The sequence below is a fragment of the Emydura macquarii genome, unplaced genomic scaffold (assembly GCF_026122565.2).
Source record: "Emydura macquarii macquarii isolate MOO-44397 ecotype Brisbane River unplaced genomic scaffold, CSIRO-AGI_Emac_v2 contig_1644, whole genome shotgun sequence".
NCBI classification, from domain to species: domain Eukaryota; kingdom Metazoa; phylum Chordata; order Testudines; family Chelidae; genus Emydura; species Emydura macquarii.
In genome coordinates, this window is record NW_027131781.1 from 17,358,926 (window position 1) to 17,384,293 (window position 25,368).

The window sequence follows — 25,368 nt, forward strand, 5'->3', positions numbered from 1 at the left end:
CTGCATTCAAAGTAAGTGGGCTGAGCCCTCACGTTCACTCTCCCCTCGGAGCTGGTCCTTTTTGCTGCTTTTGGGGTGGCTAAGAGGTGAGCAAGCCCCAAAGTGCCCAGTACAGCATGGGAGTAGCCTTCTTGTAGGGAAGTGGAGTACAAAGTGGCTTGCTTCAGAGGATAGTGATGGAGTAGTCCTGCTTATCCCCATGTAGAATCACGCCCTATGTAGGCTGAGATTTTTAAAGCCACTAGTGGAGAGGTTCTCAAACCGGGGGGGATGTGCCCCCAGGCAGGGGCCCAGAATGTAGAGTGAAGAGTGATGGCTACTGGCCAGATGCCCAGCTCTGAAAGCAGTGCTGCACCACCAGCAGCACAGAAGTAAGGGCGGCACGGCATGATATTGCCACCCTTACTGCTGCAGCTGCCTTCAGAACTGGGCAGCCAGAGAGCTACATACCGTAAATGGAAATGGCTCCATTTGAACCAATGCTGCACTCTTTAATATTTAGTGAGAGTTGCATGTTGATTTTTTTTTTATCGGTTCATGTACTTGCGTGGCAGGGGAGTGTAAACTACTACAGACACAAAGCAGTGGGGCGCAATCAAATAAGTTTGAGAACCACTGCTGTAGCGTACAGGTTGGTAGTAGCCTGTAATGCGTAATATCTGCTGTATTCGTGAGAGCCCATTGTATTGAAAGAATGAGACTGAGCCCTTAGCCTAGCGTTGTGCTGCTCATTTTAAAGGAAGGTGATTATGAAAGAAGACAAATAATCCTATAGCATCACCACTACTATTGTATCATTTAAAATCACTTGTATAGTGTCATCAGTTTACATGGTGGTTTGCAAACGTGTGACAGACTTTTTTTCCCCTTCATAGGTGAAGCGGGGCTGTTGATCTGCAAAATCACACCATTGTCTCCTTTTATTGGCTATGCAGGAGCAAAGAGACATACAGAGAAGAAAAAACTAACAAATGTCTTCCAGAAAGGGGATTCATATTTTAATAGTGGTGATCTTTTAATTGTTGACCAGGACAATTTCATCTACTTTCATGACAGAGTTGGAGACACATTCCGGTTAGTTTATTAAGATGTTTAAGGCTGAAGAAAATGTTAATTCTGTCTTAATTCCTTCTGACTCCTTGTCTAGAGTCTCTCAGTGATGATGAAGAGCACTCATATGCCCCACTTCACAGTGAGAAAAATGAGGATCCTACATCACTTAATTCCTTTTCCTGAAGCTCAATTTAGTGGAGCATCTGAGAATTTCAGACACTGCCAGAGTCTGTCACATCTTGCTCAAAGACTTGCCTCTAAAAAGGGAGATTAGATACAAGTTGCTAATTGGCAAGATTGCCAGACGGTTTTTCGAACTACACAATAGCTTCTTTAAGGAGAACTGGTACCTTGCCTTCCCAAAGGCTGGTGTGGGGAGTCTCTTCCTACAACAGGCCTAATGTTCTAAGTGCCTTCGCCATCTAGAAAGGACATGGGGCCAGCTCACAGATTGTAGCTGGAGCTTCCCCAACATGTCCAGCAACTTGGAACTGAAGCCTCCCTTCACCCTTCAGTAGGCTCTGCTCTGTCAACATGGAGGCAGACAGCTCAGTTTGGATTCAGGAGGTTTCATCCTCAAAGTAACATGAAAAATCTTGACAGGGAGACTCAACTCTGTTCTCGGTTGGGGCAGCTCAGCTTGGCCATGCTGTCCAGCACCAGGAATGGTTCTGCTGCCCAGGTGCCATGGTGGAGGCAAAATAGCTTTCCTTCACCATCTGCATATCCATAGCAGAAGATTTCAAAATATCCATATGTCTTAGTCTGTGGGACTCAGCCTGAGACTCCCCTCTCTACCTGTAAAACACCGTGACCCAAAATCAGAGCTGGGAGAGGGTGTTTAGGGCCTACAATATTGACAGCTGACAAAAGATAATCAGAAGGCAATACATTGGTTTACCGGTGGGACAAGAGCCCCGCCTGGAACTCTCTAGAAAACTCATAGTTTCCATCTACCTCAGCAGGCAGAGCATCAAAACAAGTCCCTTGTCCCAATGGGAATGTGCACTCTGACCCCAAAGTGAAAGGGCAATGGTCAGAAATGATTAAACCGCCTCGCTATTATGTTTTCCAGATGGAAAGGGGAAAACGTGGCTACCACTGAAGTTGCAGATATTTTAGGGTTGATCGACTTTGTCCAAGAAATAAATGTGTATGGAGTGCCAGTGCCAGGTATAAATGAATCATTTGAAAATCTGGTAATACAAGCCCTTTTTTACACAGATCACCATAATTTCACCACCTTGTATGTGAACTGTAAAAAAAAAAAAAAAAAAAAGCAAAAGCTCTCTCTTCTGACTTCTCTATTCTTCATGTGCTGCATGGTAAATCCACTCATTTGTGTGTCTATTAGCAGCAGAGCCTTAGCAAATACTTCCTTTTTAATCTAGTGTGTTTGACACAGGATGTAAACAGGTAAATGGGAGAGGATTTGAGAATTAGAAGCCACATCACAGGATAAATAGCCATTACTTTTTATAGCTGCCAGATCTGCATGTTCTGTAGAGTGAGACACGGAAAATACAGTGAAGAGAGACTTCTGGGAGGAGGAAGAAGAATGTAGTTTGGGATATCAAGTTTCCTCCCACTGCTGTTTAATGCGCTGAATCCCCAGTTCTAACCACATGTACAATCTTGTTTTTCTACTCCCCAGATGATGGGGTGGTTCTCAGAACATTAAATAAAGCCTCTCGCCCCCACCCCCTTTTAATCTGTATCATGGCAATTATCATAATGTAGCTTGAAGAGCGTGGATACTGGGCCAGAGTCTCAGGTATATCAGATTGACCTTTGGTCAGAGTATGTAGCTTTACACTACCTTTCTGTCTCCTTTATCTTGGAGGCTGCCAGGGGCCCAAATGTCCCCCTGAGCAAGTTATTAGAGCAGCCTTGGTGCTGCTCTAATTTGTTCCTGTGGATGACACATCCCGAGGAGCCACACCACGGGCAAGGTTCATTGGAGCACAGTGCACTCCATCCCTGCCCCCTCTCACCCTGAAACAGCTCAACCCCCACCATCAAATGCCCCGTGTCACAAAGGGTGAAGAGTGGCTGGCCTAGACCTGGCAGTGCTGAGGATCTGGCCCAGTGTGCTTGGTACTGTACAGAGCACAGAGGAAGATGCTGTCCCAATTCCTATCCCTAATAATTGAATAGAATAGAAACTTTTCAAACACCCTCGTAGACTAATTAATGTCGCTTACCTGATTTGCACACCTCTACCTGTATGCTGGCTTCTTGCTGCTCGGGGCTTTGTGGTGGAGCATCCCGGCATGATCCATTCTTGTTGGGGGACCTTAAATCAAGCAAAGAGAAGGTCAGTTTAGAATCAGTTACGTGGTGAATGTTCTCTAACTTGTCTTACGCTTGTTATTTGGAGTTTTTGTTACTCCTGTTAATGGAGGGGAAAGCCTTGGGCGTGGGCCCATTTTTGCTTTTGCTGATGTATAAAGAAAGCACAAAAAGGTTTTTCAGAAAGAGCTTTTTTTGTCTGCTTCGATATCCAGGCCCTGTCTAGCCTAGAATACACTGTGATGTATGTAGCTTCAATGACGAATTAACGTTTTGGAATTAGGAAGTCTCTGTTAAAGTTTCCACTCCCCCAGCCATTTCTTTAAAGTGTGAGAACTCCCAATACACGTCTCTGACACATTCAGTAGACAGTTCCTCTGGCCAAAGCAGGGCTTACCACAGTGGAACGTTCCTGGTGTTAAAAAAAAACAAACAAAAGAAAAACCCCATACCTTAGAAGCAACAAAAAAAATCTTTTGCCCATCACCTCTATTTCAGGCCATCTATATTTATCCAAAAGCAGTAAAAAAAGGACAAAGAACCAAGTTTTCAAAAAATTCTTTGCATATCACCATTAACAAATAAAGCAAAATTAGGGTTGGTCTCTTTAAATCATAAGCTTTGTTTTCGCCTACCTTTGAGGTAGATATAAACACACAATTGCCATGGGAGAGATTTCACAAGCCAGGTAACCAGGTGAATGGTCTAGAGATCCTTAGCCTTTTCTCAGATTACATTGTAGGAGGTGAGGAAAATACAGCCTAACTCCCAATGGACTTGTAAAACCTGCTAGAAGCGGTGTTAATACCCAATTACTGGCTGGCCTTACAGGAAAACAATAGTAATTGTTCAAAACAGTTCTGTTCTTACCACAGCATTATACAGTTCTTGTTTCTTTTTACGTAAACTTGTTTTTATATGGTACAAATAATATTTGTATTTTAGTCCCTTGATGCACCTGGAGTTAATCACACAAAATAAAGTACACCATCTCAGAGAAGAGCTAACTAATCCAGTTAATAAGATGCAAAAATATAAAACTCCAAACATACCTTTGAATAAGATGAGTAAACAAATCAGAATGCCAGATGGCTTCTTTGGGCAGGTGATATGAAAGGAGGAAGAGAAGCATGCTTATGACAATGGCTAAAGAGGAATGATATGTCCATTGCTCTCAAACTCACATCTTTTTCTTTACCTCAGCTCTGTCTTTAGACATCACTTTCCCTTTTTGTTCGGATAATGGGGCCTACACAACCCTGTGTAAAGCATTAACATGAGTTTCAGCTGCAAAGCCTTTTATGGAGATATTAGCTGTCTTCATGTGGTTACATTTGTCTGAGGAGATGTCTTTGTCCTTTTTACAGAGCTACAAGGCCACTGCAGAAAAACATATCATAGGTGTATGATGGGGGATATTGGGGGAATGTAGTATTGCTTGGTCCAGCTTCCCCAGAGCTTTTGTGTTCCTGTGTGACAGAAATACTCTGAAAAGACCAGCCCTTACGCTGTTTCATCCCCCAAACTCAAAATCTCAGGCAAGAAAACCCCAAGGCAGTAACAGCTACAAAGACCCAGTTATTTGGATTCCTGCAGAACTTGAATGCACAGCCCTGTTGGATGGTGATGGCTGATGAGAGAGTGGATGAGAGAATCAGCAGTGTGCCCTGGTTGCCAAGAAGGCTAATAGCATATTGGGCTGCATTAGCAGGAGCATTGCCAGCAGATCGAGGGAAGTGATTATTCCCCTCTATTCAGCATTGGTGAGGCCGCATTTGGAATATTGTGTCCAGTTTTGGGCCCCCCACTACAAAAAGGATGTGGACAAGTTGGAGAGAGTCCAGCCAAGGGCAATGAAAATGATTAGGGGGCCGGAGCACATCACTTATGAGGAGAGGCTGAGGAACTAGGCTTGTTTAGTCTGCAGAAGAGAAGAATGAGGGGGGATTTGATAGCAGCCTTTAACTACCTGAAAGGGAGTTCCGGGACGATGGAGCTAGGCTGTTCTCAATGGTAGTAGATGGCAGAACAAGGAGCAATGGTCTCAAGTTGCAGTGTGGGAGGTCTAGGTTGGATATTAGTTAAAAGTTTTTCACTAGGAGGGTGGTGAAGTACTGGAATGGGTTACCTAGGGAGGTGATGGAATCTCCCTCTTTAGCGGTTTTTAAGCTGCGGCTTGACAAAGTCCTGGCTGGGATGATTTATCTGAGGTTACTCCTGCTTTGAGCAGGGGGTTAGACTAGATGATCTCCTGAGGTCCCTTCCAACTCTAATCTATGATTCCATCCTCACTCCCAGATGGTGGAGTTTGAGAAAAGAATCCAGAAGGAAAGTGCAGAATTACAGTATTTCTTGTTCAAATAACCCCATGCTCTTTTGTCTCTTTACCGTGCAAGATTTGTAGTTTAGCCTGCTATTTATCACAACTGAATAATACTTTGTATGTTTAAAGTGACATCTTGTTTAAATTTAAATCTAGACATTGATTTACAGTAGTGTAGCAAATATCAGAATTTGGTCCTAACTGCTTTTTTAAACAATAAGGGCTGGATTTTAGAGTGCTCGCCCCTTACTGTTGAGAGCAGATTTTTAGAAGGGCTCAGTCCCCACGTAGGGATCCAAGTAAAAGGCAGATTTTCAAAAATGCTCATCACCCAGCAGTTCCCCTGTGACGCTGATGGCTAGATTTTCACAGGAACTCGGTACCTGACATGCTGAATTATTTTAAAAATCTGGCCACTTATTTTGGTGCTTAAATGGGAATTGACTTCTCTTGAAAAAAAATCTGGCTCCAAATACCTATTAACAACAAAACAGGATTGGAGGATAGCTGTGGAGAAAATAGGTTAGTATGAAATCCAAAAAAATTTGAGTGTGAAACCAGTGTAACCCTCACACAATTTGGCCTAACCTGCTGTCCAGTATAATGCAAATGTTGAATTTGTGGTAGTTGCAGGTGTCAGGATCTGACAAGCATTTGGCCCAGTATCCACGATGCATGAGAAAAATCAGCGCTGAGCAGGTTTCCTATTCTTGTATCGTGTCACGGGCCATGGCTCCTTTCCAGTCTTCTCCCAGCAGAAACTTCCCAGACTCCCATGTTTGTGCCTTCACAGTGTCCTTTTATTTTGAGTTCCCTCCACCCTTTTCACAACAATCCCTGTGCAACAGCCTATTTACAATGTTAACCTAGATTTTTGTCCTCTCACTAGGGCCTGAGGGCAACAGAGGTATCTCTACTCTGAGCTTGTGGGTGGCTAGACTCTGCTCATGCTGACCCTATTTCCAGTGCCTCTTCTTATCAGCCCTGGCCTGATGGGGTAATTGGCTTAGTTGGCCAGCCTGACTAACTAATTACCCCCATCAGCTTTGTTCAGGGGAACTAATTAACATCAGAGTGATCAAAATGCAGGCTCACCTGTTTTCTCCCTGCACTCTGTCACATATGGATTAAAATTAATTCCATAATACCCCTGTCTGAAAATTAGTTTAGTCACAAATTGACTGTATGGAATTTATTTAAAATCTCAGACCCAGTGTTTTCCCACTGAAGCCCTTCTTCTCCTCCTTCCCCATCCTAGTTGTGAAAATTTTTACTGTATAGTAAGTATTCTAAGTGATTTTTGAAGGGCTAGGGAGGAGGATATTGAAGGGTTGCAGAGAAGGAAGGAGAGGAAGTCCCATCTTCTGACTGTATCTGAATAGAACTCTTGGTGGGCAGAGGGGGGAAAAAAACACTGGAGATTGGTGGATCTGTAAAAATTCCACATTAGCATCCATTTTGTACATTCCTAAAGCGTTTACACCAGAAATACAGGAACAAATGGATGGATTTAAATGAGACCTACTCTGTGCACAGTTGCCAGGTCCTTTTTTCCCAGCAATTTATAGCAGATTTCGTGTTTATGCTATTTAAGGATCAAATTCACACCTGTGCATAAAACTCATGTGACGTTCTCTACACAACTTAACCCCAACATTAAGTGTCAAATTCTGAGATTTCACTCAGTCCCAGCTCAGTACAATTTCTGTCTAAGGATTTAAGTGGTGTGGGGGACCCTGCACCGGGTTGGGTTTTACCTCGACTCCATAAATGTTTTGTTAGAGAGCGTTAAATAATGAAATTGCTCAGAAACACAAGCGTTGACATTTACACAACAGGAATTTAAATACCAACCATTCATTATTTTTGCCTATATCTGTTCCTCTAGGTCATGAAGGCAGAATAGGAATGGCATCCATTCGACTAAAGGAAGGCTGTGAATTTAATGGGGAAAAGATGTACAGACATGTTGTAGACTACCTACCGAGTTATGCAAGACCTCGCTTTGTAAGGATTCAGGTAAGGGAGCCTTTCTATGTGCCTCCTGCCTCACTGTAAAAAAGAGGGCACTAGTCTGTCTGCGTTCTCCTCTCCCTTGTTTCCATGAGAATCCCATCACGTATAATTATGCTGGCAGCACTCTAGGGGCCTCTTCCTTCCCTCACTTACACTCTGTGAGAGGAGAATCAGGCCCATGATGTTTCTATTCCACCTGGAACTAAAAAGCTGTGTGAGCACATGAGAATGTAGGATGCCGGTCATGTCTTGGTTTGTGTTTTAATGTATCTCATGTGTCCCTATAAACCAGAAAGGTGTCTCAGTGGAAATGTACAGACTTCCTGTTACATACCCTTGACACAGTGAAAAGCGTGAAGGCTGCTGTTCTCCAAACTGCTCATGCAGACAGAGATCCACCCAAATGGAGCACCCTGCTGGCGAGGGGCCCTTCGGCTTCTGGATTTCAATACATTGATGAATGAACGACCTCAGCCCTCTTTTTTTCCTATATTATTCATGGTGAAAAATAATATTTAAGTTAAACTGAGGAAACTAATCCTGAGGGTAATTTGATTTTATGTATCTATTATTACAAATAAAAATTCTCCCTCTCAAGAAGATCATATACTTACAGGATAGTGCATCGAAAGAAACACAAAGATATTAGTATTCCAAACTATTTAATCCACCCTCTGACTTTGGGGTAGCTACACAAATAATCATGAGGCAAACTTTACTGTTTTTTGCCATCCAGGGTGCAACCTGCTGAGGTAGACTAGAGATTTCCCGCTCTCCTTTTCTGAGAGAAATTCTGCCCTTTTCACACCTCACTCAGAACAGGTCTAACTGTACCAGGCCTCATTGGGGAACCAGCTGATTTTTTTTTTAAGCTTCCCTGCTGTCCTGGAAGAATTCCCTTGAAGCCAACCTTCCACTAGTTTCACTCCTGTTTCTGGAGACCACTTTGTGCTGCAGCCTGGATTGGTCAAGCTCCTGGATGGAGGATGTTATGACTGCAAGGCACCCCTTTGTGGCCTGAAAGACGCTATATACCCTATCACACTGTTTCTTTAACAGAAATCACTAGGGCCCTGCTTCAGCAAACCATTTAAGTACATGCTTAAATTTCAGGCTTAACTTTAAGAATGTGCTTAAGTGCTTTGCGAGATCAGGCCCTGACGCGATAGACTCTCACTAAGTTTGAGATGGAACTTGCTGTATGTATACTCACTGGAGTCTCCTTCTGGCCTCGTTGCTAAAGGCCATAGTGATCTGTTCAGGATGGGAGGCAGTGCAGAAGACTTAAAGTGGCATTTGACTGTTGTGGCCCTGTAAATGTGTCACCCACCTCTTGCAAGCACCCCTTTTGGTTGGGTGTGTCTAAAGCCTTTAAACAGTCCTGGCCCTGGTATCGGGCTGTACCCCGAGGGCTTCTTCCCTGGAGACAATGGTTTTGCCTTCTCTGGGCCTTCTGGCCCCAGCCGGGCCACTAAGTAGTTTAGATCCCCTTCTAGGGGATCATCACTGTCCAATTGTAGGCTACTTCCGCAGTAGCTTTTGTGGTAGACCTGGGCCCACCCACCACTCCAGGTCCCAGCTCAGGGACCCTAAGAATAGCAGCCATGGCTACCATGTCCTTTTAATGGAACTTTTTTCAGTTCCCTGGGCCACTTCCCTGCACCTCCACCTTCAGTGATGCTTCACCCTTACCTCAGGGCTCTTCTATATTCAGGCTCAGCAGCCCCTGCCAGCTGTGAGCTGCAGTTCCCTTTAGCCAGCTAGGAGCACCATCTGCACTCCTCTGACAAAGAACTTCAACAAAGAACTGCCTCTGGGCTCCACTGTGGCTCCTTTTATACTAGCCTGCAACCCTTTGATAGGTTAGCTCCTTCCAGCCTCCCCCTGATTGGCTGCTTTTCCGCAGCCTCACTGTGCCATTTGGAGGACATAGCTCCACTGCCCCTTTCCTGGGACGGGTGTGGCAGAACCCTGAGATCTCCAGCAGAGGGCCTCTAGGCCTAGTCCACACCATCACAAACCCCAAGAATTTCCAAGGGCCAGAATCATGATTATGTCCCATATGCTGAAACCTTCAGAAATAATTCTTGGGTAAATTTAGGTACTTATAAATTTTTGTTAGCATGTCTCTGACTCCTGCTTTGAATATGGGTTACCTATGATGTCACAGAGCTACATCAAATCTGAGTTCCACATCTCAAACATATTAAATGTATATACCACTTGAGATATGAATTACATTTTTCTTTATGTAAATATTGCCCTTGGAGAAAATGCAAGACTGTTTCCTTCTGAATGGTTCAACTTTTCCAGATTTAAAGATGGTACCCACAGTCAGCTGCATGTCAATGTCAGAGTATCCTTTTTGTTTTTTCTAGGATGCCCTTGAAGTCACAGGAACATTTAAACTCCGTAAAGTGCAATTAGTGGAGGAGGGCTTCAACTCAGCAGTCATCAAAGATAGCCTGTATTTCCTGGATGACAAAGAAAAGATGTATGTGCCGATGACACTGGACATTTATAATGCTATAAATAATAATAGCTTAAAACTATAAGTGCATCCAAAAATCACTGTACTGTAATGTTCAGTTTTCAAAACCTATTATTGATTTTAATAGTCCAAAAAGCCATTTCTGTGAGTTGATAAAAGTTACCAAGTATCTGTATCTGAAATTTTGTGGCTGAGATTTTTTTTAATAGTGACAAGATCTACATAAAACTAATTTTCTTTCTGCCTGTGTTAACCTGCAAACTCTCCAGTTCACCCAGGACACAGGACAACTCTACCTCCATTTACATCTCAGCCTGGCTCTCCTTTCTTCTTGCCCTCTCAAACCCAACGCTGTCCACTCCCATCACCCTATTGCTTCCTTCCACCACTCAGTCTTCTGTGCCTTTCTCACACTGCTCTTTGTGCCTGGAACAGCCTCTGTGACCGAGTGCACCATCACTCCTGTTCTTGTGTGTAATTTATTCTCCCATGACACGATTCAGGAAAGCCTTAAGCATATGCTCAAATGCTTTTCTTAATCAGGGCCTCCAAATGGAGGAGAGGAAATTCAGAATTAGCCAGGCACATACATAACTTATTAGGCAAATCGCAATCTTTTTGTGGCCTGACTTGTGTAATTATATATGTAGATTGTAAGCTCTTTTGCAGCAGGGACCTATCTTCTATTGTCTTATAGCATCATGAACTCTGTGACACTGTATAAATAATAAACCAGAATGCTGTATTATTTTTTTAGATTTGTGTGTCCACATACACCCGAGGAGAACTGGGCCCCTCGCTTCCCTATTAGGCTTTTTGCCAATACATTGAAGTCATTATAAACCATTATATGACTCCAGGTAATTAACATTCAGGATTTTAGTTGTGAAGCAGTTAAAGTCGTATGTTGCCTTTGATCCACAACACATTTTCCGCTACTTTCTCCTGGAGTGAAGGGAGGGCCACGCTCAGCCTGTGTACACACAAAAGTTGTACTAGTTTAACTATACTAGTATAGCTAAAGCAGTATGACCCTCCTCCCCCACATCCCAGTGTGGAGACAGTTTCACCAGAATAAGTGTAGTGTATTCCAGTGCAAAAAGGAGAATAAGCTATACCAGTATAAGGCACCTTTGTACTGGTATAACTGTATCCGGGGGAAAAAATCACACCCTTCACCAACATAATTATACAGGTACACTTAAAGTGTGTGTGGCGCAGGCCTAAGGGCATGTCTTCACTGATGGCGACAAATTCACCGCCATCAGATCAATCTATCCGGATCGATTGAGTGGTCAGTGAAGACCAGCTCAATCGATCCAGAAGTCGACGCAATAAAACCACCCCTTCAAGTGGCATAGCGCTGTGTCAATGGGAATGCATTTCCCATGAGCGCAGCACAGTGAAGACGTAGAAGAGGAGTTATGAAGTCGATGCAAGCTACTCTGCATAGCTTGTGTAACTCCCGTTGACTGCTGCCAAATTTCCAGATAAGTGTAGACCTGGCCTAAGATTACTGTCTCGTCTGCTCTCAGAACCTTGGATTAGATGCTTTTATTAGCTTTTCTCCATTGTAGCAGATATGTACTCTTTAAAGTATTTTTTAATGCACAGAATAATAAATGTGCAAAAAAGGACTGATTTTTATAATAATTCACAAGAATTTTCCTTGCCTGAGTTACAGTGGGACATAAACAGGGCTGTATAATGGCAGGCCAAAGTCTCCATAATGAAATACATAATTAAGATGGGTTTAGGTTTTGCTAGGGTTAAAAAAAACCACACAAATGGTATGCGAGAAACACGGTCAAAGTGTACAAGTAACGACTGGACAGGATTAATAATTCCAACTCTGCCCTGGTTTATATCGGTGTAGCCCAATTTACCCCTATGAGAGTTGTCTGACTCCACTGATGTTAGCTAGGTATAAACAGGCAAAATTTGGTCTTACGGCGCAGGGCTGGTGCTAGCCCATTGGGTGCTCTCACACAAGACGTACTGATAATTAAGAGGGGGGGCTTGAGATGCTTAGGGCCCTAAGCAATTGCTTAGTCTGCTTATGCCTAGCACCGGCTCTGTTACTGATCCAGAATCCCTGCCTAGGTTGTGCTGGCCCAGGTTCCAGATACCCAGCAGTGGTAAATCTGCAAGGAGCAGGGCTTGGAATGGTGTAAGCTGCCCACCACCTCCCCCTGCACTGAGGGCCTTTAGCTGATTGACTAGATATGCAGGCAGGGCTCCTGCCAATCCCTCACTGGCTTTTGAAGCTGCCTTTGTCTGGCAAACCCTCCTGGGAAGGTCAGCATGAGTGAAAGCCTTCCTCGGGCAGAGTGTGGAGGAGCTGTTAGCGTCCCCTGACCTTCAGGTGTGAATCAGCCCCAATAACTTTTCAGTCAAAATCAAACCACTAGAATAAATGGGTCAAATTCAGAGCTGAGCTGCACCTCACACATTGCCACTGAAGCCAGAGGTTTAAATGAGCGCTGAATCTGGCCTGCTAGCTGCGAACAGGCTCCTGGTAAAGCAGAAAATAACATTCCAAAATCCAATGCAAACCCCACCACAATCTGGAAGGAGGAGTTCACAGAATAAGGGGTTTATTTGTCATTTTAATCAATAAATACACAACGTGTTTTGTTTCGGTACAAGCACAGGACTTTTCTTAATGATCATTCACATTGTTGCTATATCGAACGTGGTAATATTGCATATGAATAAGCGAACTTTGGTTCTCTTCCACCTAGTGAGGCCATCTGTTTCACCTGTTAAACAATTGCTTGCAGAGGACAGCAGGGCAGCTGAATGCCACACTGAATGCTGCATTCGGGAAAGCTGGGGACACTATAGAACTTGATCAGTTTTTTTAAGGCACTTTTTTTGAGCATCATGACCCCTTCGGGCAGCTTGGAAAGGATTTTATCACTGGTGTGAGAGCCTTTCCGCTCCAAGGCTGCTGCCTTCAGCCCGCCATGACCGATGCTTGGCACACTGTTGCAGCTGAGGGAGCGGGCTGTCTTTTTCTTGTCTTGAACAGATAAGTAGCTGAATAGGAAAGAGGATAACTTATGTTTGGTGACGTCTGGGACATCTTCTGGAAAGCAGTCATCCAGCAGGTCCACTTGGGCTTCCAGGTGTTGACTAACCACACATGTAGTGGGACTGACGGCCACCTTTTTAGGCTGCACTATTATCTTTCTGAAAGGTGCTTTGTGTTCTCCAACCTCTGTGTGAACTGGAGAAGTAGTGTTATCACCATTAGGCCTGGGATTACTTAGGAAGTTGGGGATTTTGGCCCCATCTGCAGAGTTGCTGGGTTGCAATATGTAATGCTGGTTAACAATTTGGGCTGCTGTTTGTTGGATGATATGCCAGTCTCGCAGAATGTCCTCTCTGGTTGTGAACTGAGACGTTACAGTAAAGCGGATGATGAACTTGTCACGAATGGTAGCTGGAATAAGGAACAGGCTACCAGATTTACTCAGTTCTTTCAAGATTTTTTCTGTCAACCAGTTGGGACCCTGTTTTAAAAATATAAAAAAAGAAATGTACGTTTACAGTGGACTTTACGTATTGGAGATCTACATCAGTCTGTAACAATTGCCAGTGATCCTGTTACATTCCTTCATATAATCCTTACCCATAGCAGTCAAACTGGGAGACATAAGGCTGGCTACTGCTGATTCATTCCAAAATTAATGTAGAATACAAATCATCATCATCTTTACCTTTAAACGAAATACAACAAGTCCGAGGTGTCTCTTGGCAGGAATTTCAAAGAGGGGATCACTTCTGACCAAAGATTCAAAGTATTTGGCCATTTCAGTGCCCTGTAATTTAAAATGTTTTTTTAAAAGGTGGTTATTTCTGGTGAATGACAAACAATACATCAGATGCAAAATTAAGTAGATAAATAAAGCCAGCTCCCCTCCCCAACCACGACCTCACACACCTAATGCCAAAACACCGAGGTCTTAGCTTTGCAGGATTTGACCCAGTTGCCAAAATATCTGACCTGATCATTCAGAGCCTGATCTGCAACCCATTGAAGTCAATGGAATGGCTCTGACTTTGATGCATTGTGGATCAGACCCTTACAGGTGAACCCTTGATCTCTGTACAAAACTAGAGCAACTGGGTTTTAAGCTGGGGTTCTCTGGAGGAAGACTGGGGAATGTAATCTGTCCCCGTGCTTCTGGGCTGTAGATTGCCAGTAGAGACATTCCACAGCTGAAGCTGTGCCACACTTTAGCCTCCTGTACTTACGCTCAGGGGTTTAGGCCTGTGGATTTGCACAGCTGCAGACAGATGGACCATGAAGCCACTCCTTGTCTACTTCCAGAACTACCCCCACATTGCTCCAAAGAAAGTCTCTGCAGCATACTGCTTTGTGATGTCAGAGGGGCATTGGATCCAATTGCATGGCCTCTCCATAGCTTGCCCACCTCCGCATGGAGAGCTCTTTGAGTTTGTGGAAGATGGAAAAAAGATTTTGTCTGTATGCCCAGTCCTGTGACCCTTTGTAGACAAAACTACTAGCAAATCTAATAATAATTTTGCCTCCGTAGAAACTACAAAATCAAGACCTCTAACGGGCTTACAGATGACTTCAGAGTAAAAGCAGCACACATTTTTCAGTGGCATTCCGATATACGCAAGCTTCATGTGTGAAGGATCTCTGCTCCACAGCCTCACTGTTGTGTTTAATGGACTCAGATGCTGAAAAGTAATATCAATATGTTAACACTTGTAATGTTAATTCACGTACATGTCTGACATGTGCTTGAAGCTTTTTCACCCCAAAGGAACGAATCACAAACCAGAGCTTCAAAGAGCGAAACCTTCGACTCAGTGGAATTTGCCAGTGCTGTGAACAAAACAAGTTAAAGTTAGTTAAAAAGCAAGTTAAAAAAACAATGTTAAAGAGAGTCCCACTTTGGCATAATAGAGTGTGGTCCTGCACCCCTCTTCTCAGGTGAGTAACCCTTACCCATACCAGGAGCTTGACCTGAGTAAAAAGGACAGCAGGAGTTGGCCTAACGAACAGTCAGTAGAGGAAGATTTTATGTTGTTATTTTTCCAGGTATTCTGAAAAACTGTTATCTTTTAGCTACTGCACTCAGCTATTACAGCATTTGACGCCCTAACTTTTTTTTTAATGAATTACTCATTTGTATTATTCCCATTCACAGTGAAGAGGGTGGTATAAACTGATTAAGGTCCTGATTCAGGGAAACACTTAACTATAGTTAGTCTGTTGCAATTGAGGATAGCAATGCTTAACTTTAAGTCCCATTGACTTGCCCATGTGCTTAATGCTGCCCTGAAAGGGACATTTTCGTGACTTAGGGCCTAAAGGATGAAAGGGACAAATGAGAATAGAAAAATTAGTAAAAGCAATGGCAGTCATCTACTGGGGGGCCCAGAGTACATTTAAAAAAAAGAAACTATATCCAATTATCCACAGAACTACATGGCTCCAAATTAACCACCAGAGGGAGCAAGGTACGCTAATTAAAGAAATAAACGATATTGATACCAAGAAAGAAAACAACTGCCTTTTTCAGGACCTTGATGAGCATGTGGCTGAAACACTGGTCTTATAGAATATTATTTTGTTACACTGTATTCAGGGATTCAGTTAGATAGATCTGACATGATTTGCTTCTTAGTTCCCCACCACCACCAACAGCTGCATTTAAATCTAAATATAGGTTAATTTATTTTATTATTTTACTGTTGTTTCAAATCAAGGAATTCCCATTGTTTACATATTTTCCCATAACTATGGCATGTAACAGAATGATTGTTGTAGGTTAGATTAGGAATAAAACAAACAGAATAAACTCTACAAACATGTAAAAGCCTCATCAGTTGGAACTGTTGTGACAATACATTACATGGAAGTGACCTTTTTCTGGCTGAGGCTAGATCCTCCATGTCAATTAGTGTAGCTCCAATTAAGTTAATAGAGGTGTACTGATTTACATCACCTGAGGATCTGGCTCAATATCCCAATGTACACGGACAACAAATCTCCAGGGCAACAGAAGATTGTAATAGCCAAGTGTTGTTTGATTAACCTGACTAGCATCTATATTTATAGCTTCTAGCTTCTGTTTTTGATCTAGAAGAGTTTCTGTGCAATTTTACAATCAATGCAGGTTTACTGGCAGAGCTCAGGTCAAACTCTCCTGTTTAAACTATATTTACACATCACTATGATTGCTGCTATACTCTGCATCATAGACATTCTTAACACACAAAACAAGCTCCAGGAGAATTAGAAATCTGGCAGTTTCTGTTCAAACATTTTGTAGGAAATGAAAAGTATTGGTTCAGGTGGCTACTTACCATGAAATCAATAGCAGCCCCTGAATTGGCATGTCTGAGGTAGACAGGATTAACACTGAAGGTTTGCTGTAATTTGTATTTGTCTTTGACCCTATCGATACAAGAATGAATTGTGCTTAGTAAAAAATTCCTCAGCGGAATGCCTTGCTGTTTGTATGTTGTACTTTGAGTGCTAGTTCCTTAACCCTTTACTTTTTTTGCTCTACTCACCAGAATGCAGTGCAATCAAAGTGAACCATCATCCATTTGGAAGGGTTGAAAGTAAAAGAATCTGCATATTCAATTCCATTCAAAAACAATCGAAATTCAGGGCAGAGAAATGCGGTTCCTGCATATGCAGCGTCAATATGAAGCCAGAGTCCCTCAGCAGCACCTGGAGAAATAGAAACTGTTGTGTGTGGGGTCATGGCAGCTCAGTGAGTTAACACTTAGCTTTTCCCCTCTGGAGAACTAGGTTTAAATTTTGTTTAGAACACAAGAGAAAAGTGTTTGGATGCAAGGCAGAGCAGTCTATCTCAGAGCTGTTCCTGCATCAAACACCTGAATCCCCTGGAAAAGATAGGCCCATCTGGATCCAATCTCTATTCCACAACAGAACCTTGGCTAATCCTCCCTCCTGTGTAAGGCAGCCTCTTATGTTTGAGGTCTTGACATCTGTATTCATAGTGAGTGAAATTCCCCACCCACATCCCCCGCACAAAGCTAGAGTCAGGGAATCACAGCAGGATGGAATCCATCTCCCAACCAATGGCAGTGTAAAAAGCAGCACACACCAGTCTCTCTGCACCCACTAATCAGAACCTGGGTTGGAGAAGGATCCACCACCACTTCCCAGTCCTTTGAAACATGGATCTAAGGGCCACAAAGATGTCCTGCCATCACTTTCAAAAATGCTTCCAGGCTGTGCTAAGTGGAGCAGAGACAAAGCCCAATTCCACCCCATGCAGAGAGTGTGGGGTACCCTGGCACACCCATTCTGTTATTGTTCCTCACAGGGCAGAACTCCTGGGGTTCTTTGGTATTAGGGCATCCACAGAACCTCATCCGTTTTGAACAGGACTTGTTTTAATGGCCTAATTCAAACATCACAGATGTTAATGGAGAGACTACTATTGACTCCAAAGGTCTTGGTCAGGCTCTAAAAGTTCAGCCGAATAGTGGTTTGCTCTTTGCTCTTAGAGCCACACAAAAAATCCCACAGTTGCCTCCATTTACTGCCTGTATATGATCTTATGGTTAAAAAGATGCTTACAAATTGGACCCAGCTCTGATAGACTGTCAAAAGCACAGACACCAGTTGTACCCAATGTCGCACAAACCTGGAAGAAAACAAAATCTTGTCAAGATGGTATATTTAAATAATCTTTTTTGACCCACACATTTAACAACCAATCGGGCTAACAATTCAGTCAGAATGGAAATTGTACCTTATTACTTGAATAAACCAAAGTGTAAATTATTCATCTTCTGTATTTCTACCTTGAATTCATTATTGTTACCACAGTAGCAAAGTGATTCAGACACATTTTTTACATGGACATTTATAATACGCTCATATGTCAGTAACCGAAAGCAGAACTTACAAAGACAGGCACTAGACCTTGGCTTCTGTCTTCTTCAATGGCTTTCTTCAGGGCTTCGCCTCGGAGGGCAAAGTTCTCATCCACCGGCAGAAATTTCATCTTCACAAGCGCAATCAAGCCAGCCTTTTCTACTGAGGAATGAGCCTTAAAAGAACAGTAAATGAGGAAGGTGTGAACCTAAGCAAGTGTAGCCAGGTGTGGGCATTAGAAAGGAGAGTGACTACAACAAAAGCTAGAGATATAGTAATTGTAATAATTCAGGTTAATAAAACCCTAAATATTGTGTTTTATTGTTCAGGCTGGTCAGGTCTGCGGAAACGTTGGGTTAACAACAATTATTTCAAGGAAATTACACGCTCCAGTTATTTATTCATGTTTCTAAAATGTAGCGATAGGGATCCGTCCTGTATGGTGAGTGCCTCTTGATTAACTTCACATCCCAAAAGGACTGCCTAGAAATATAGTCCCCTCACACTATTCCCTCCTCAGGAGCCTTAGGAAGGAGAACAGAAATGGGCTTTGCTGACAGAATAGCAAATCTGGGTGCTGGTGAACCAAGGGAAAAGAGGAAGTTCCAAAACCAAGGGGAAGTTACCAAGAACATCCCTCTTATTTATAGTGAGGGAGATCCAGCTCGAGTATCTCTGCTGTGGCAATAGGCATGTCCTGGGGAAACAGGTGATCTCTCAAGTACGTATCCTGTGCACTGGATGGAGCACATGGAAGGTTTGGCCAATAATGGGAAGGAAGAAGGTCTAAGTGCAGGAGTGAGAGTCAGAAGAATCGGGAGCTCTTAATGCCAGTGTGACCTTAAGAAAGGCATGTCACCTTGCTGTGATTCGGTTTCCCAAGCTGTAAAATGGGACTAACATCACCCACCTCAGCAGGATTCATGGGTGCAAAGTGCTTTGATTCTGGATATAAAATTGCAAAGTGTTATCATTCAGTCTGATAACACAGGAACTAATTTGTTTATTCATAAGAGTGGGAGCCTACCTGATCAGAAGCATAAGCAACAAGACGAGAGTTCAGAATGGACTCGTCAGTGTCTGGCTCCGAAACCTTCATTTCAAGAATTTTGTTTTTTCTTGCTGCGAGCAGAGCAATCAAGGTTGATTCGCTAACAGTGCTCTGCAAAGAAACAATTGCTTATTAATTGCAGACTATCTCAGAACTGTTTCCTCCCTTCTTGCTAGCTTGTCAGGGACGTGCTAACGTCACTAGAGCAATCATCTTATCCCTCCCCTATTTTATTTCCACCACAATTTATTTCATGTGCATGATCTTCTTCACTGTGCTGCTGGTCTCTGTGGGCCAATGTTGCATTTTGAATGCTGTGTGCTATGAACAAGCAGGAGAGCATTAACAAGGAGAAAGTACTGTACATTTTCCTGTGACTATAAAGTAGTATAATCCACAGACAATGTGAGCCTGATCAACGCCCACTGAAGTCAGAGTTTTTCCATTGACTTCAGTGGACATTGAATGAGGGCATATGGAAACTGTTAAAAATACAGGGCTTGATCCTGCAATCCTTATACATGCAAAGTACACATGGCTTGAAGTAAATGGGACTCCTTGTGTGGGGGCAGTATTACTGGTGGAAAGAAAGGTTGCTAGAGAAGCCTCCTTTAACCCCAGGCGGTTTCACGTAATTTTGGAACATAGAAGGATGATGTGAAATGAAAGAATCAGCAGGAAAAGTTAGGATGGCCTCATTTAGCAATGAGACAGATCCCAAGAGAAATAGCTCGTAGATTGTAATTCAGTTCGGGCTCCACCCTACCGTCATTCTACCCAAAAATTGATTCTTAAAATCACAGAACTTAAGCACCCTTCGAGTTAAAAAGTTTGTCTCAATATTTACCCTAAATCTCCCTGGCTACACATTAAGCCCATTGCTTTTGGTCCTGCCTTCAATGGACATGGAGAACAATTGATCACCATCCTCTTTATAACAGCCCTTAACACAGTTGAAGACTGTTATCAGGTGTCCCCCACCACCCAGTCTTCTTTTCTCAAGACTAAGCATGCCCAGTTTTTTTTAACCTTTCCTCAGAGGTCTGGTTTTCTAAACTTCCTATCATTTTAGTTTCTCTCCTCAGGACTCTCTCCAATTTATCCACATATTTCCTAAAATGTGGCCCCTAGAATTAGGACACAGGACTCCTGGAAACTTCACCCCAGGTAAAAACTTCCATTGACTTAAAAAAGGAGTTTTGTGTGAGCAGAGGAATAGCCGTTCTGAGTGTGCGCGCTGAGCTCTCCTACCTGTAGTACTCCTCCTCCCTGGCTGTCTGGGTGATGGTGCAAGAATTTATCTGGAAGGCCAAGCATTTTCGCTAGCCAATCCATTACATTCATTTCCAGTTCTGTACAGGCTGGACTGGAGGCCTAGAAATTGGAACAAAGAGACTCAGACACGTTTTAATTCATCCAAATGGCCTGTGAAAGTATAACCTCGGATAGTAAACCTCATACCCTATGTTTTCTTTATGTGCCATACTACAGTTTTTAAAATATCCTTTACAGTAGACTAGTTTGGAAGTGACAAAGGCGTGGATTGCTGTGGCGACATCCATGTCTGAGAAAATGGGAGAATATCCCATATACCCCAAAAGAAGTTACTGACACTTCTGAGAGAGAAGCAATGGTCTGTGATTAAGGCACTAAGCTGGGACTCAGGAGATCTGGATTCAATTCCAACCTCTGCCAAAGACTCCCTCTGTGACCATGGGCAAGTTCCTCATTTGTAAAATATGTTTAATAACATTTCCACCCACCCTTTCTCTATCTTGTCTGTTTAGATTGCAAGTGCTTTGAGGTAGACTACATGGCTGCATCTAGCACAACAGGGCACTGATCTCATCACTTCTGCACTGCAAATGGTAACTTTTGACCACTTTTGCAACATGAGCATCCATGCTGAGAAGGCAGTGAAGGGTGACCTCCAAACTCCACACTGCGAAAGGCATCTGCATTCCTTGAATAACAGGTGCACACAGGCCACCAACAAACTCCTCAAAATGCTTCTTCCACCACCACCACCACCACCACCACCACCACCACGAATGAGCCCCATCTCAACATCAACTGAGTTTAATTGCTGTCTCTCATCCAAATAATGCTGTCATTAGGCATCCAACAGCTCAGGCCCAGTCCATAAAGGGCCCACTGAAGAAAAGTCTGAGTTGTATGAGTCACAGTGCATGAGTACTTTGATGAGTCTCCCTAGGTTGGTGGAAAACTAAGGCCCCACCTGGAAAAAACTAGGCATGCTGGCCCTGAGGCATCACCCAGCCAAGCCTCAGTAATAGACAAACATAATTGGAGCCTCGTCCACAACAGAATCATGGATGGTTCATTGCCCACGGACCTAAAACAACATAAACCCAAAGGAATCCACAGGGACTGTTCCTAGAGGTTGCGGTGCTACTTCCTTACCAGAAGCAAAGAGGAAGCAGAAACTGGACCAATGCCTTCCTAATGGCTGGTTTCTGTCATTTTGCCTCTTAGGTTATGTCTAACTTGAAAGTTAATACAGGTTAAGATAGGGTGTGAATTTAAAGTGCAAGAGCTGATCCTGAATAGCTCCATGGCCAGACCCTCTTATTCTGAAACAAGATTGCCTGGTGCCTGTTTAGCTTAGCTCGTACTGGGTAAGTTAACTAGGGACACGGCTCACGCGTTCCAGATTAAGAGTATCCACACATGGAGTTATTCAGGAACAGTTAATCAGGAACAACTCTACGTACACCAGCCTTCACTGGCATATCATTTTTGCTCTTGCGGCCACGCATGGAAATGATTACATCTAAAAATTAGAGATTCTTTTTTAAAAACAGTTTTACATTTTAGTTGTGTAAACAGCTTAAAATAGTTTGAAGTAAATAAATGTATTTATTGATTCATAGATTTTAAAGCCAAAAGGCACTATTTTGATCATCTGGTCTGGCCTTCTGCATAACACAGACCAAGGAGTAGCATTCAGAATGATATAAAATCAGCATTATTTACCCATGTGAATCCCAAACAGTTAATAGCATCAGCCAGCATATCTCCCAGAAGGGAAGGCCAGGAAGTAAGAGCTGGAAAGTAGGCGTGCATATGTGGACTCTGCCAATGGACAACCTAGATCAGAAGATGCAAAAAAATTACATCTTGAACAACGGAAGAGAATTCTGAACCATCCATACAAATTAACACCATGTGAGGAGAAAGCCTCACAGTCCCCTCATGGAGATCTGATAACAGCAAGTTCAAACATAACGTCAACAGCAAAGAAGCATTGTCAAAGATATTGATTTGCAGTAACTAGATAATTACTTCTGCCTTGATCTGGAGTTTATCTAAATTAAACATACAGACATACATTTCCAAACAGGAAATAATGATCTTCTGACAACAATCCACTACAGTAACTTTATTTTTTATTACATCAGATGATTCAGGGGGGATTTATCATTATATCTGATTAAGTTTGCTGCAACAATGACTTGTTGATTTCACCATTATTGAATAGTAATCCCATGGATCTTCTCCCCTGTTAAAATGCTTGTATTAATTAACTAAGTAGAGTTCATCATGAACTACTCATTTCCAGGGTGCAGATGTTCACACTGGATGGTAGTGACACTTTCTTGATGCTGGTTCTACTCTAGTTCTTACCCCAGGCATAACAATCTTCTCAATGTCTCCGAAGATGTTGTCCCAGCTGTCTGGCTCTGCAGGGGCACTGTCAGGCAGCTGGGCTCTCATGTAACCAGGCTGCACATCTGGAGTCACCCGTCTCTCTCTCACGTTGCTCAGGTACTGGCAAATGTAATCCACCATTTCTTTCCCTGGAAGAGGCAGAATGTGCTCTTTGAAGTCAGGCCATCAGAACAGTAGCACATAGCAATTCACACAGGCCATCAGAACAGTAGCACATAGCAATTCACACACACCCTTTGCATTTTGTCTTCCACATTCGATAGAGCTCAGTAATCGAACCGCTCAATGCATAACTGCAATACTGACTACAGTACTGACATTCCTCAGCCATCAAGGCTGGGAGAACTTAACTGATTACATTAAAAGAACTGTACTTTCCCCCTTTAAGTCACCTACTTCTTTTACTGTATGTCACACGTCGCCTGGGATGGCAAATCCTGAGTGATGGGCTTTGGCTTTCAAGGGATCCAGTGGCATGTGTCCCTCCACGTACAATGGCGGGAAACCCTTCAGTGCCTTGGTCTCAACCCTCCTAACTCAGGAGCAGGGCAGGAAGGCAAAGGAAATCCACTGATGCCTGTAAAATGCTTAAATGTGGAGGTTGCCAATTACAGTGAAACTTACACTAAGGACCTCTGCGAATGGCAGTCGCTTTTCTTCAGTGACCATTTTAAAATAGCCCCGGGTTTCCGGTACAGATTGTTAGACTTTAGTTAAAGATGAATCTCTCCTCAGAAATTGACTTTGGCTAGTGCTTTGGGAGTTTGCTTAAGACTCCCTGTTCCCCCACAAAAAATTTCACTTGATAGCATTTGGCTGGCAATATATTTGTTTCCTTGCCCATATAATAAAATATTACCATATTCCACAGCAATAGTTTCAATTGCTACACTTCGTAACAGCCTTGTGAACTTTTACTCTACTGTTTCCCTAAGAACACACACTGCACACCACAGCTAAGATGATTCATGAAACAGCCTCCCAAAGGCAGAAAGCTTCTAAATATTCCTCATGCAGAAAAATGGCCTTTTATCAGGAAAAAGCAGAAAGCCCAGAGACAAGAGACCTGGGTTCTGGTCCCGGCTCTGCCACTGGCCATCTGTGTCAGCTAGGGCCAGACATTTAACTTCTCTTTGCCTCAGTGTCCCACGTTTGTAAAAAGCTTTGAGATTACAAATGAAAAGAGCTAGGTAAGTGTTAAATAGCAGAAGGTATTTCGAAAGTGCCTTATAACTTGATGCAGTATCTAATCACTGATAGATAGTCAGATAGTCTTGGCTGCAGCTGAAATCGGCTGAAATGTGTGTTTCAGAGAAATAAGATACTACTCAATCCTTTCATAATCCGCTCTCTCTCTCTGCTGGTAAGGGACTCTTTGTCACTCTCTGAAAGCAATTGCATGCTCTTGGCTTCTTCTCCACTTGCTAGACACTCTCCCCTTTCCTGCTTCAGGCACATAATGTGCATGAATTTTAAACTATATGCCACACACTAATGGGCCTGAACTCTGCCCTGAATTACACCTCTGCAACTACACTGACATCAGTGGGGTTTCATGGGGTGTCAACCAAGCTGGAGATTGTCCCAGGGTACATAATACAACCCTCTCCCATAAAGTTGTTCCAGACTGTAGGGCCACGGACCATTGCTGTCGGCTGCTGTAGTATTTTATTTATAAGACCAAGGAAATGAATGGACATCAAAGCCATCCTCTGAAAGTCACCTTTGGGGGGGGATATTCCATCCAATATAGTGTTAACACCAATTAACCTGAGTGCAGCGTGTCAGCCTGCATGGGAATGGGTGTGTAAAAACACTTCATTGTGCAGAACCTACCTTGACTGCCATGCACCACTCCCAGCCCCACAACAGTTCTTCTTCCAGCAAGTAAATGCCACTCACTTTGATAGCCTGGAGACGCCTGCAAGAGGATCTCCCTCACTCACCTCTCTGTCGGTACTCCTCCGGTTCCATGATGGCTCCTTCCAAAATCACCTCCTCCAACCTGGGCTGGGAATTGTCAGTGGGTTGCAGGCAGCACTGTCCTCCTTCACTGCTTGCTGCTCATTCTTCAGCCTTTATACCTCTCTTTATCTGCCAGTCCCACGCATTTCAGAGAAGGGTGAGCGTAGGCAGGTTAATGTACTGGGAACTGTGTATCTAGCTCCTCCCCACTCAATGTGCTTCTCAGAGTGTGCGTGTGTGTGTGTTTTCCCTGCACGCTTTTGATGTCTAAGATAATTTCCTCTAGATGATTTGTTTCTGCATTAATTCTTTTACTACTGGGAGCACAGCCAGGCTGGTGTTCGGTCTCTGTCAACAGCTGCAGAGTGAATCACTCACCATGGAATAAACCGGACACACGTTAATTTAATTTTTGATTTGGGTGGGGATGAAAAGGATGATACGAAAAGCAGCCCAGCACAAGATTTGGATAACCAAAAGTAGACATTGGTTGTGTCCATTGGGAATAGTCTCAGTGGCACTTACTTTCCCACCCAGCCTCGTATTGTTAACGCTTAACATGTTACATCGTAGACTAGCAG

General features: G+C 43.2%; 2 protein-coding genes and 1 long non-coding RNA gene across 4 annotated transcripts in view; 1 reads left to right on the plus strand and 2 right to left on the minus strand.

Moving 5' to 3' along the window:
* The window catches only part of SLC27A2 (solute carrier family 27 member 2), a 28,852-nt gene extending 17,437 nt beyond the window's left edge, over positions 1-11,415 (plus strand). Inside the window, exons 7-10 of the mRNA XM_067555753.1 lie at positions 876-1,074; positions 2,129-2,226; positions 7,557-7,687; positions 10,063-11,415. Of these exons, the coding sequence (XP_067411854.1) occupies positions 876-1,074; positions 2,129-2,226; positions 7,557-7,687; positions 10,063-10,239 (605 nt within the window). The 3' untranslated portion in view covers positions 10,240-11,415. The remainder of the gene's footprint in view (positions 1-875; positions 1,075-2,128; positions 2,227-7,556; positions 7,688-10,062) is intronic.
* Positions 912-6,580, minus strand: LOC137158136 (uncharacterized). The gene is made up of 3 exons (XR_010921302.1): positions 6,257-6,580; positions 3,258-3,349; positions 912-1,851 (listed from the first exon to the last, which is right to left on the minus strand). It is a non-coding gene; the product is annotated as an uncharacterized lncRNA (long non-coding RNA).
* Positions 11,416-12,774: 1,359 nt separating the features above from the next.
* Positions 12,775-24,796, minus strand: HDC (histidine decarboxylase). 2 transcript variants are annotated; one of them, XM_067556119.1, is made up of 12 exons: positions 24,769-24,796; positions 22,778-22,950; positions 22,127-22,240; positions 20,381-20,503; positions 19,106-19,240; positions 18,110-18,253; positions 17,779-17,845; positions 16,737-16,899; positions 16,527-16,617; positions 14,941-15,039; positions 13,901-14,002; positions 12,775-13,693 (listed from the first exon to the last, which is right to left on the minus strand). In XM_067556119.1, exons 1-12 carry the CDS (start codon positions 24,794-24,796, stop codon positions 12,941-12,943), a joined length of 1,992 nt encoding a protein of 663 aa, XP_067412220.1. In that variant the 3' UTR covers positions 12,775-12,940. The 2 variants fall into 2 exon arrangements, with proteins under 2 accessions (XP_067412220.1, XP_067412221.1); XM_067556120.1 differs by lacking the exon at positions 14,941-15,039.
* Positions 24,797-25,368: the final 572 nt, after the last annotated feature.